Raw genomic sequence first — 13,661 nt, 5'->3', positions numbered from 1 at the left:
CTGAGCTTCAGTCATGTGACACCAAATGAGTGTATGTAACATCAGACATCCTATAGTTGAACAGAAGTGCTCATGTGAGAAGTGGAGGGAAGAAAGAAGACAAGAAGACCTTTCAATGGCATTCACTGAAAAGTATTATGATATACATGCTATGCCCAGGTTTTCAACTTGGCCCATCACAAGTATAAATCTTCCCACCAAAACATGCTAAAAGTCTAGTCACAACGTGTGTATAGTGCTCATAAAGCTACCACTCACAGATGAAGATGTAAACAATTTCCAAGATAGAAGTGAATAGTGATGGGTTTTTGAGGAAGAAATATGGCAGGAGCAAATTTGTAGAAATTTGGTCACTAAAGTAAACTTTGAGCAGTAGCAAAGGCTAAAAATAATCTGCAAATAAATCTAAGACTGTCCAATTCTACAGCATCAGAAAAGCACAGACCAGGTAAAGAACAAGAAAGCAGAAATGGAAGAGAAGTCTAGTTCAGCTCAGACCAAATCAGAAGCTACTCCTCAGATGCAATATCACGAGTCTCTTGTCATCAACTGTATTTTGTGAAAATATTAAAATGGGAGGGGAATATGCCTATCATTGGTACACTCACAGAGATATAAGCCTTTACATTCTACTATCGGTGGGTCGATCATTTTCAACAAATCTTTCTTAAATCTCAGAGTAAGGAATACACCTTTGCCCATATTGAATGTAAACTCTCCCTTATACTTAATATCTTTGTGCCTAGAGAGATAAACACTACCACTTTCAGAATACAGACTAAACAAAGTTTCTATCTTTTAATATTTGTTTCAAGTTAGACAAGCGGACTCAAGGGACCAATTCTTTTTAATAAAACAAATGACTCCCCAAAGCACAAATTCTGCTCCTAAGTCAGGCTTTCAGGTATAAATCGAATAGTGACTCTGACTTATCCTTACTAAATGGAATAGTGACTTTGGAAAACAATATCAGGACACAGCAACTTTTAAAAAATATTATTTGGGAAGACTCCAAGAGTCTTATAAATCTCTAGTATTTGAAAGTTGTAAATTGCTAAATGTTCAATTCCTCTCAAGATTTTAAAGTGGCAGGTGTGCATTTCTGAAGATCAAGGAAATCAGGATGGATCTGGGTAGCACACATCAGAGAAAGAGCTAAACTAAGGCAATGAGATAGATAACAGTAACAAAAAGACTGAACTGAAACAGGCTCTTTTAATGTTAAAAACTATCACATGCTCAGTTGGAAAAGATGCTGGTGAGAGAACTCAGGGTCGCAATAAAAAAGAATGGAGATAGGCCAGGCGCAGTGGCTCATGCCTGTAATCCCAGCACTTTGGGATGCCCAGGCGGGCGGATCACCTGTGCTCAGGGGTTCGAAACCAGCCTGGCCAACATGGCGAAACCCTGTCTCTACTAAAAATACAAAAAATTAGCTGGGCATGGTGGTGGGCATCTGTAGTCCCAGCTACTCGGGGAGGCTGAGGCAGGAGAACCACTTGAACCCAGGAGGCGGAGGTTTCAGTGAGCGGAGATCGCGCCACTGCACTCCAGCCTGGGCGACAGAGAGAAAAAAAAAAAAAAAGAATTGAATGAACTGAGAAAACAAATTCAAGGACAAACACCTAAAAATAGAAGCAGACGTGTGATTTTTATGTGATTTCTAATATTATCTCCCTATTCTGATACGTGCTTTTTCATAAAAGCATAGCACTTCAAAACTCAAAAGGAATCTACAGCTACATGGGAACACTGAAATGGCGCTAAAATCTAAAGTGCATCTGAATCAGCAGCAATAGAATCTGCCTCTGCCTGGTATTTCACATTTCTCCTCTCGCAACCAGAATGCTTCCATGCAACTCTTATTTAGAACACTTCATCTGAGGCTTGTGACAGTATTCCACAAGAAGAATTAACACAACTTAATGCAGAAAACTATGAAAGAGACCGGAATTAACACAACTTAATGCAGAAAACTATGAAAGAGACCGGAATTAACACAACTTAATGCAGAAAACTATGAAAGAGACTGGTAAGGAGACTTTAAAATCTGTAGTTTCTAGATGAAGCCCATTCAAACAGTTAAGGAGTCACAGATAGGCGCAGGTCATAGTACACTGGATAGTAAAACAACTAATGATATTTGATCATTAAATTCTCTGACACTCCCTCTATTCAATCAAAAATATCTGCTTACCAAGTAAACTTGCCACAATGGAGACTAGCCCTGTTCCAGCTCCAATTTCAATCACGTTTTTGTCAACCATATTATACTGCTTTGCATTTGTTTCCAGGAAATAGCATAGAACAAGGGCCTATGAAAGTTAGAAAAAAGAAAAAAGGGACGCTTGGCAAGTAATAACAGAAAGTAAAATTAAACTTTATTGGATAAACATGCTGCTAATGTTATGCTATGTATGCGTGCTCATATGAGTACATGAGAGTACTCATGTGTGTACCTGTACATCACTCCAAAAAATATGAACAAAAGTGCATCCTCTGAGAGGTTCAACATTTCTGCTAGAAAAATTCCTTGGGGATTATTGAGAGGAAAAGAGAAATAACTAAAAATGTGGAGTTCAATTGCTTAGGTTTGATCATTTTTAAAGGAAGCAACTTCTGATAATACTAGTCATTTCCAAGTGGTGTGTGGGATTGGGGCAGGTGGGGTGGTGGGTCCATTACTCTTCATGGGACAGTTGGTAAAGGATTGAGAGTCTTTGAGGACATTCTACATGTGAGACTCATATAGATTTCAATGTAATTGTTTAACTCAAATGGAGCTAATAAAAGGGGAAATAAAAATGCTTACTGCTCTAAACTCTTATTTTAAAAACTGCAGAAGTAAACAACACCCTGTATTAATCCTATAAATTTCAATAAAGTCAGAAATAAAATTAATTGAGGCCCAGCGTGGTAGCTTATGCCTGTAATCCCAGCACCTTGGGAGGTGGAGGTGGATGGATCACTTGAGGCAAGGAGTTCAAAACCAGCCTGGCCAACATGGTTGAAACCCCATTCCTACCAAAATTACAAAAATTAGCTTGGTGTGGTGGTGCATGCCTGTAGTCCCAGCTACTCAGGAGGCTGCAGCAGGAGAATCATTTAAACCCAGGAGGCAGAGGTTGCAGTGAGCTGAGATCAAGCCACAGCACTCCAGCCCGGGTGACAGAGCAAGACTCTGTCTCAAAAAAAAAGAAAAGAAAAGAAATAGAATTACAGAATTAATTGGGAGAAATAATTTCCTAGTCACATGATTTCTAAAACATAGTACTATTTGAGGTCACAAAGAAGGAATATGGAACCTGTTTTCTTCTTCCAAATAGAACAGAATAATGAACAAAACTGGCTGGAAAAATAATTGGAATGTGACAAATTCTGTATGAAATTATACCGATGGCCAAACAACAGCACCATAACAATCCATGGCCTCAGTAATTCGAATCTCATGACCAATAAAATGAAAACTTTCCCAGGAAGTAGTTGTTATCAGAGTCGGAATAAAACATCTTGCCATGATCTCTGTGACCACCTGCTTGTCATCATAGGCTTCTCTGGTGTCTGAAAGGCAAAGAAAAAGGTAATGGTTGTATAAGTAAATCCATGAAAAGAGAAAAGAACTTGATGGAAATACAGCATTTCTGCTTAGTCTAAGGAGCTTTTGAATATTCAGTGACTTTAGGTGAGAAATAATAAGGTAAACTATTTGAAAATGACTCTCAATGTAAGCTAATATTTCCATTCATCAGGGTGGCAACATCTTTCTTATTTTCATGGGAGTTCAAATCACCATTATCCCCTTCTGCAATGCTACACACAACAAATAATAATTGATGTACTTTTTTAAAGCAATATATTTTAAGAGCCACCAATCAGTTCATATAGAATAAGAGAGAGATTGGTGATGGAATATAAGAACCCACCTCTTCATATTGGCATCCCAGCGCAATTCTAGCTGTTCTGTGTCCCAGGCACAGTGCTGGGTGATGGAGTATAGTAGCTAGCCAAATAGACATGGTCCCTGCCCTTGGAAAAATCGGAAATCCATAGACACAAACATGTGGTATCTCATGGCATACCTATAAAGAATTGTTGGATTGGAAGAAAGTGCTTTTCCACAGTACTCCCAAGGCTCTTGGCTTTGGTGCCCACCTGGATAGACGTTTCTAATAAATGGTGTGTTCTCAGCTTTGCCTTGCTGAACAGTTTTGTCAATGGTTTGACTAACTGATGACATTACAAGTATTATAAAATTTTCAGAATATATAAATGGGATGGGGACAAGTATAACAGAAAACTAAATGTGAAGGAAAATGTCTTCAGTTGTAAAAATGGATTGGTCTTAACAATGTGAAATTTAATAAAGATAAGTCTAAAGTCTGTATTCAGCCTGAGTTTAGCAGCACTGTGTAGGGGGTGGGGACAGACAGATACATTTACTTGGCCACAAGCTCAATATGAGTCAAAAGTTTAATATGACCATCAAAAAATCGGTGCACCTAGCCCACATTAAAAATATAATTTCCAAAATCATGGAGGTAGAAGCTTTCTTTTACACCAGTCAGATTATACTTGTACATCCAGTTAGGGAAGGCCCACTTTAGAGGGACAATGAGAAACTGTAGCAACTGGGAGGTGAGAAATCTTGAAACTCGGCCTTATAAGGACAGTTTTGGGGAGTTCAACATGTTCAACAAAAAGAAGAAAAGACCTGAGTGAACACAAGAGTTTTCAAAATTTGAAGGACTAGAAAATAGAAGGTTGGGGTGCATGCGTGTGTGTGTGTGTCTGTGTGTGTGTGTGTGTGTGTGCCCTGCTTAGAATACAAACAGAATCATGTACTCCTCAAAAGAACTCCAATTTAACCACATCCACAGGAAGGGCCCAGCCTACCACCCACCTCTACCACTACTGCAAACATTGACCCTTGACAGAGATGCAGGGGAAACAAAGAAATAGAAATTTGGTATTTTTCAGCGAGAGCCGTCTCTTCTAATATTTTTCATTGTACTTCACCTTAAACAACAGTATGCATTCACATTCAGGAAGAGCTCTAAGAACCAAATAATATTGGAAACGTGTTTTATTTGAACTTTAACTTCCATTTCACTATATGCACTTGCCTTGGTAAGACTGGGGGTGCAGGGGGAGGGCAACATTTGCTGTGGAAGTTCTTTAGGGAAAAGTAGAGAACGTTAATTGCTTCCTTGACCTTTAACTGAAATTTGTCCTCTTGGGCCTCCTTGCATACTACTTGTGAATGTAGCACTTCTATGACAAGTCACCTAAGGTACCAGGGATTAATAGATGTTAGAGTACACTAAGTCCCAGGAGCATCTTCGAAAGTTCCAGTCTTTGATATAAAAACTTTGCTGGTGAATATTTACTGGTACAACCTGACATCTTTGACTTTGCATGTTCTTTTAAAGGTTAGTTGGCCAGATTAGTGCTCCTGTCCTAACAACTACAGAGGGATAACAAATGAATTCCTAGCTTTTGACTGCGTCCTTCTGAATAGAGTTATTTCATTCTAAGAATGACCCCATCTTTACCTTCATATGGAAATGAGATTTAAAAATATATGAATATATTATAATGAAAATTACTTACACTCCTAAAACAAAGGACCTTCAAAGAGATTTCACGAAATGAATATAACCACTACTAATTGCATACACACTTTAAAAAGAACACAACTATATCACTCATAAATGGTAATGCAAAATTAGTTATACACCTACGATGATCATGTATCACAGAAAACATTATCAGGTTGAATAAAATTTAATTGATAATGCTTTATATTAATATTCTCTTTTGCATTTAAATATTATATGAATACTACAAGCATCCAACAAGAAATCACCTTCATAAATTAGCATAATTTATAGCATGAAACCCAAATAAACTAAACTTGGCTGCCTAAAATAATCTGTCTAAAGGGGGATATGCTCTTTGTAAGTATCATGCTGATAAAATCATAAAAATTCTTTTAGAGGAATGAGGATTAAAATGAAATTTCTTTATGACACGGAAAAAAATAATAATTTGTCTAAAAGTGTAAAATTTTAAAAGCAAACATATACACATAAACAGACAATTATTTCCATCTTAAAACATTGGTTGCTGTTTTCCAGTGTGAACTTCTATTTAAAGATTTTGAGGTAATAGTTTGTTTTTTTGTTGTTTTGTTTTTTGAGGGTTTTGTTTTTTTTGTTTGTTTTGTTTTGTTTTGACAGAGTCTGGCTCTGTCACCCAGGCTGAAGTGCAGTGGCACAATCCCGGCTCACTGCAACCTCCGCCTCCTGGGTTCAAGCGATTCTCGTGCCTCAGCCTCCTGAGTGGCTGAGTCTACAGCCATGCGCCACCACGCCTGGCTAATTTTTGTATTTTTTTAGTAAAGACGGGGTTTCACCATGTTGCCCAGGCTGGTCTCCAACTCCTGAGCTCAACTGATTCACCCACCTCAGCCTCCCAAAGTGCTGGGATTACAGACGTGAGCCACTGCGCCTGGCCTTGAGGTGATAGTTTTAATGGTAATTATTTATGTAAATCAAGACATGTTTAATATTAAGCTCCAACAATAACACCACCCATTTCAAGGTTGATAATAAGAATCTCTAAACAAGAATCTAATGGAAAGAGCTGCCCTATTATAAAGGCATCCCTACAGCAACCTTGTTGTAATAAAAAGGAAAAAAATCTATGCTCCAAATAATTTACAAAGAACATGCCCCTTAAACTGCATGCTTATTTAGTTGTTGAATATGAGTCGAATATTGAGAAGATTGGTGAATTAGTAGATAGTCTGGTTTTTAAGATTTGAAGAGCAATTCCTACAAAAATTAATAGCATTGCCATACAATGGAATTTTAATATACATTTCTGAAGAATAATTTTTCCACATATATTCTTTCCTCATTATCTAGCACTTAGCCCCCAGGACAAATAACAAAAACCAGATAATATTACACAAGATTCTGTACATCGGCTTCCCTATATGAAAAGCAGCAAACTTCTGATAACTGTACCTTCAGATAAAAGCTATCTACTATAGTTTTAGAACATTATTTTATTGGTGAATTTAATATTAAAACACAAATATTAAAATAGATTTTAAATAAAACATAGTCAAGACAGAGTATTACAATTACGTTGCTATCTTGGGCTTATCTATTTTAATGCTTTTGATACAAAAAAAGTCAACACCATTTTCCTGCTATTCATTCTTTGCTGATAGTAAATAAAATCTACCAGGTGCTCTTGTTTTCCTGAGAATTAAAGGGATTTCAAGTATAAAGTGAAAAGTAGCAAGATTCTGCCACATTATGATGACGATTTTAAGAGGAAAATTCAACAGTGAATTGACTTCAATGCTGGATTACAACAAGCCTTCAAAAATGGAGGCTTTGTCTATATTCTTCTCTTCTATACTTGTAAGGTCAATAATAGCAATAATAAGTGGAAGGACCAGATCACAGAAATGCATCCCCCACCAAAAAAAACAAACAAAAACAAAAACAAAAAAAAAACAACAACAACTCTTTAATAGCTGTGACAAGTGAATTCAAGCTTCCATTTGAGGGCTGTCATGAAAACCTGTCAGCAAAATTTAAAGTAAAATCCCCTCTACTAAATGAAAGAAACTGTCATTCAAATGAATCTTCTATTCAAAGCTGAATGTCATGTGCTTCTTAGAAATGCCTACAGATTAAAAAAAAGAAGTTAAAGATATTTTCAGATTAGTAAATAGTCACAGGCTTAACTTAAAAGATAGAATTCTGAAAACCTCAGCAATGCCAAGGTCTTGGACCCTTATGTTGAAACCAATTCCTGAGAAGATTCTACAAATATCCTCTGTCTGCTGGTCTTCTTAGTTTCAAGAATGTACAGAGGTTGTAACTCTAATCAAGTAGACCAAACAATGCTACCTTTTGTGTTTACAAAAGAAAGAAAATGCATCTTTTATTGAGGTTGCTCAGGATGCAAGTGGAAAAATAAAGAACCTAAATTAGTTGTACTACAAGTTTGCTACTGCGATCACGGAAGGGGCAGACAACTAAACAAATGTCAATACCTTGATAAATGCTATAAAACAGGTCTTTCTAAAATGCTATGGGAAGCACCACTAGTTGGTTGAATCAGGAGAAGCATCATAAAAGAGGAGATATTTAAGCCCAGGAGCTGTTAGAAGATCTATGGAGCGAGGGTACAAGGCTAGGGGTTTGGGCCAGAATCCCAAAAGACAGTTTCTGATGCCATAATCCCCAGTGTTGAATCCTGAAAGATCAAAACCCCAAATACATAATTCTGATAAAAATAATTCTAAAAGTTCTTTAAAACATATTTACATTTTTAAAAGAGTTTAGAAACATAAAAACAAAACAGAACACTTTGTGGGCTACTTTATACAATAAAATTGGCAATAATAATATACATAATTTTGCAATGATAAGCACTCAGGTTTGCTACCCACAGTTACACAGGCATAACAGTTATAAGCAGAAAAATTGTATTCATAAAGAAATCACTTATATAGTTTGGTCACTTGAAATATCCTGATGAAACCTAAGTCTTTTGATGAAACTGATCCAAACCTACAGTGGAGCTGGATGCAGTGGCTCACGCCTGTAGTCCCCGCTACTCAGGAAGCTGAGGTGGAAGGATCGTTAGAGCCCAGCCTGGGGAACATAGTGAGACGCCCCTTGCTAAAAAAATTAAAATTAAATACCAACAATGGGTCACCACCACATATACAGTCATATATAGTTGCCTAAAGAGCTGAGATCTTGAAAAATGTTATCTTTCACAAATGCAGATGCAGAAAAAGGATATCCCTTTATTTATTGAAGAAGTTTTAAGGTTTTTACATATATATGCACAATGCTTACACACAAAGTCAGTGTTATTAAAATGCACTTCCATGGAGTCAGATTTGCAAAAAAAAAAGTGCATAAAACAAATTAGAACTCTCTAAAAGCTCATACAATTTATGCCTCTAGTTTTGGAAATGTAAAGATGAAACATGTAGCATACCATAGTGAGTTGTAAAAAATAATGCTGATGATTTAAAATGGTGAGGAAAAAAACTTCAAAAAAGGAAAAAGAAAAACAAAACCTTCCCAAAGAAACTAAAAAGAAAATTCAACATATGAAAAAGTGTATTACAGGGATAAATTATGGGCAACTGCACGGAGGTAGCCCATAAGAGCTGGCCGACTTCCACAATCATTAACTCTATTCTGAAGACTTGCATGGAGATGAGTAACTGTTTCTTTTCTTTTAGGACATGGCTCTTCTTGAAGAATACATTCACATTGATTTTCTACATGATGCTGCTCTTTTTGAAATTCTAGTTTTATTCAATATACACTGACATGAGCATTTTCTATTAAATTTCCTATCTTCTGTGTCATGCTTCTATGTTGTTTTGGGTACATGGAAATCCTTTGCTCATGCACTCATATACAGACCACAGATTTGGCTGAAACAATACTGGTGATCGAACAGCAACATCATTGTGTGCTTTCTTATCCTACCATGCACATAGTTATTTTACAGTCAGTAACTTTGCTGGCTTCATCAGGCAAATTCAGCTTTAACTCATTAAGACCTCCTAGAATTTCATCAGCTAGAAGGAATGCCAATGCAGACAAATAATGCGTTATAAACTGAAGGTTTCCATGTTACTATATTCTACAGGCAATCCATTCATCTGAATTTTCCGGCAAATGTATTGGGCTGAATGGAAAAAGAAACTGTTGCTAACACCTTGAAATCCACCTTTAGAAGTTTTGATGGTACCTAATTCCAAATCTATCATTGTGGTTTGGGAATTCAATTAGATGTAAGGGCGTTTGTTCTTTGGGGATTTCAACATTCAGGATCATGGCATTTTGGATTGTGTCTTTAGGGATTATAATGAATATTACACAAGGTGCATGGAGGGGAACTATAGAAAATAAGCCTGAAGAAGTAGGTTGGGATTAAATTTATGTGCAACATTGACCTTTGTTCTATAAGGTGAGGAGGAGCTAATAAAGATTATTAGAACAGGAATTGACATGATCAGATTTGATATTTAAGAACTACATCTGACAGCAGGAGCTGAAGAACTGGTGACCTTACAAGCTAATTAGAAGATTATTGGAACAATCTAGATGAAAAATGACAAGAGTCTAAATGAAGGCCTTGGGTCAAGGAGCCAAGTATGAACTTGTGTGCTTTCAAAGTGGTGGTATGCCTCCCCTAGGGGTGACAATTGACATTCAAACTTGACATTCAAATCTGAGTTTTGAAGACATCTGAAGTAGACTGGTATATTCAAGAGTTATTTTTATTCAACATGTAGAAAATTTATTAGTCTTATCTGGAAGATAATTATTCATGTTACTTGTAAAATGTTTAAAATGTGTTAATAAATTATTCTCACTTTAGTAATTATATGTGCTATAGTACTCCAACTAGTATATTAAATATATTGCCTCAGACTGTAGTTTGATAGGTTTCTTAAAACAGTGGTAGAATTATATAAATTTCCATATATATTAATACAATACTGTTTATAAAAACCATATTACCCATTAATCCAATTCTGCAAAGATTTATGAAGATGCTCCTGAAAATTTTTAATGTGATGCCTTGAGGAGAACATTATATTAGGTCCTGAAGGGAGTCAACTGACTTATGATCAGAAATACAAGATCATCACTCATGAGCAAATTTAAGTCAGCCAATACGGTTATGTTATAGCTAATTCATTCATTCATTCATTCACTCACTTATTAAGTACCTGGGCACTATGAATTAGAAGGCAGATCAAGTGCTATATAAGAGAGGTTCAGTAAAAGTGCTATAACAGAGACTTCAGTAGGCAATGCAAAAATAGAAAGTTCCACCTCTCAGAGAGCTCAGGAAAGAATTATCTGAGCCTCCCTAATTATGAGTTTGTCAAATAGGAGAAGGGAAGACCTGCCATACACAGGAAATGACATGTGCAAAAGCCCACTGGCAAAAAGTCTCCTGACCAACTTTGGAAACCCTGAGAACCAGAATATAGGATAAATGAGGATAGTAGCACAAGGTAAAACACATTACACCATACTAAGAAGCCTTGATTTTATCCTGTAAGAAATAATGAGGCACTGAAGAATTTTAAGCAGAAGACAAATGTGACAAGATTTGGATTTTTAAAAGATCATGCAGTGCAGGTTACAGTGTGGGAAAAGAACTAGAGAGGGTAAAGAAAGGGAGTTGGCCCAGAGCGAGACAGCCAATTAGAAGGCGCTTAACAGCAGTCAGGAGCAGAGATAATGAAGAATCAAGGTAAGTGATGGTGGAAATGGAACAAGGGGTAGGGAAACATATCAGGAATGTAAAATCAATGAGATGTAATGATGAAGGGTGTGAAGGAAAGGGAGAAAATCAGGATGATTCCAGGTTTCTGGGTAGCCTGGGGAGTGATGTTGCCATTGAGTGAGATCGAAAATATAGGTGGAAGGGCAAACCTGTAAAGGAAAATTATTTTAAATACATATTACCCTGGTGTGCCACTCAGATTAAGAGAACCTGCCACAAGGAGCAGAGTTGCCCAACACTGCCCATTGCTGCACCTGTGGCTCCTGGGAGACCATGTTCCTCCTGGGGCTGCCTACTCAAGCCAGCCAGTTCCTGTTCCATATAGGACACTCCTCTAGTGGGCAACTCCTGCTCAGGGATTTTCATCAGCCCACCTGAGACTGTCTCAGAATTGTGTTGCAATTGGAGACTCTTCCCATCCAATCTGTCTTCTGTCTCCTCTCACGGGCACTGGACCCACGTTGGGCTCTGAAGGCTCCCTTTGCCTACTTCTGTTTTCTTCCTTATTCTCCACAAACATTTCCCCCAGTAAATCCCTTACATGCTTAGCCCCATTTTGGCATCTATGTCTTGAAGGCCCTAAACTGACAAGAGGTAGTAAGTAGGATGTCAAGTAAGCAGCTGACGTGACAGACTCGAGGGTCATTGAGAGCCAGAATCACTGAGCCTTGGGCAAGGATGAATCTGCCCCAAGGCTGCAGGTCCTCCGGTGACCCTACTGTTCTATAACAGATTGCTACGTGTACTAACAGCTGGAGAGAGGCTGCTGGCATGAGGCAGGCAACATAGGATATTTAGAATAGTTAATGTGGGTAAGGTTTTAGACACCTTAGATTATAATATAGCCTTAGAAACACATACAGAAGAATTTTTTAGCACCCACCATAGCCCTAATTTTAATCTGTGTATAAATAAGTGACATCCTATAGTTCTTGGATCTTCATGCCAGTGTTGAAATATGAGCACTGAGCTATGGGTTTGCTCCATCCTTTCCAAGCACAGGATTCTAAGTATAAAAGAGGGCAGGAAAAGTCAGTATCCTTCAGTACTTGAGAACTGAGTGTTCCTCTACTTGGTGATGCCTTTCCAACTAAATGCCACCTGATCTGCTCCAAGGGCACATCCTTAATTCCCTTAGCTCTGTGTGTGTGAACACATTTTTAAAGCTTCATTTGGCTATATAGATGATTACAGAGTGTGTTTGTGTTGTAAAACATTGTAATGCTAGTTCCGTTTCAACCTTACCTTGAACTTCTTCCACTTCCTTTGTAATTTGCCAAATTATTTTCTACACAGTTGAAACCAAGAATTGTTACTAATGGTAATGATAATGATATAATTTTATTCATAAACCATACAGAAATTGCATCTTCATTCAAATCATCTAAATGGCTGGGTTCTCTAAGTGATCAACTTAAATGGTTAGGTTTGCAAGAATCGCTTGGTAAAACTATTTGTGTTTAAGCCAGGTAGGCTGCCAACACTGGGCATACACCCAGCTTTCTTGGCCTAAAGATGTGTTCTCCTAGGTAGAAGCCACCCGGAATGGCCAAAAACAGAAAAACCAGAACTATAGTGTTCAGAAAACATCTACAGTGTGTGCAGATAAGGAGAGAACAAAAGAAATCAAGATATTTAGATTTGTATTACAACTGCTCTACAAAAATATGGTAATTTTTCTAGTCTGTCAAGAGTGTATGTCTGTACTTTTGATCTCAAGACAATGGGGACAGTTATATTACATAACCCATGCAAAGTCACGCTTGATACTTAAGACTATATAAAAATGATGGTTCAATTTCAAATAACCACACTGATAGTAGAATTCAAACTTAATCTCTTTACATCCAGAGGTCAAATTACATTATGTATTTGCCTCTAATAAATAGTTAGAGGAACCATAAACTCAGGCTACAGATGTTTGTATAGCCTAAATTCACCTTTCATCCAACTACTAGTAAAAACTTACAGTTTTCACATAAAACTATTTTTATCTTTCTTGCAAGCTTCTTATCTGAAATAAAATTTGCTTAGAAATCACATCATACATTTAGTGTACAGCACTTAAGAAAAAAATGTATTCCTTGCTTGAAGATCAAAACCCTGTACATGCTTAGTAAGTCTATACATTTAATTTAATCTGTCAAAAGTATCTTTAACGTATCATCAAGATCATGGTATAGTAATAGACTTAAACATGATTCAAGATGTTTGCAGCCTCACAAATATAAACCAAGACATAATATGCCATTGATAAAAGTCCCAGCTCCATTTAAGACATTAATGAATACTGCAAAAGTGAC

General features: G+C 37.0%; 1 protein-coding gene across 2 annotated transcripts in view; it reads right to left on the bottom strand.

The window, feature by feature from the left end:
• LOC100980413 (putative methyltransferase-like protein 21E) overlaps nt 1–13,661 on the bottom strand; it is a 32,351-nt gene that overhangs the window by 13,721 nt on the left and 4,969 nt on the right. Inside the window, exons 2-3 of one of the 2 annotated variants that reach the window (XM_055096985.2) lie at nt 3,395–3,561; nt 2,198–2,315 (exon numbers count right to left, since the gene is read on the bottom strand). In XM_055096985.2, coding sequence (XP_054952960.1) covers nt 2,198–2,315; nt 3,395–3,561 — 285 coding nt within the window. Of the gene's footprint in view, nt 1–2,197; nt 2,316–3,394; nt 13,277–13,661 lie in introns of those variants that run through there. The other variant, XM_034936953.3, reaches the window with a different exon arrangement.

The sequence above is a fragment of the Pan paniscus genome, chromosome 14 (assembly GCF_029289425.2).
Source record: "Pan paniscus chromosome 14, NHGRI_mPanPan1-v2.0_pri, whole genome shotgun sequence".
NCBI lineage: Eukaryota > Metazoa > Chordata > Mammalia > Primates > Hominidae > Pan > Pan paniscus.
This window is presented reverse-complemented; position numbering and strand designations above follow the sequence as displayed.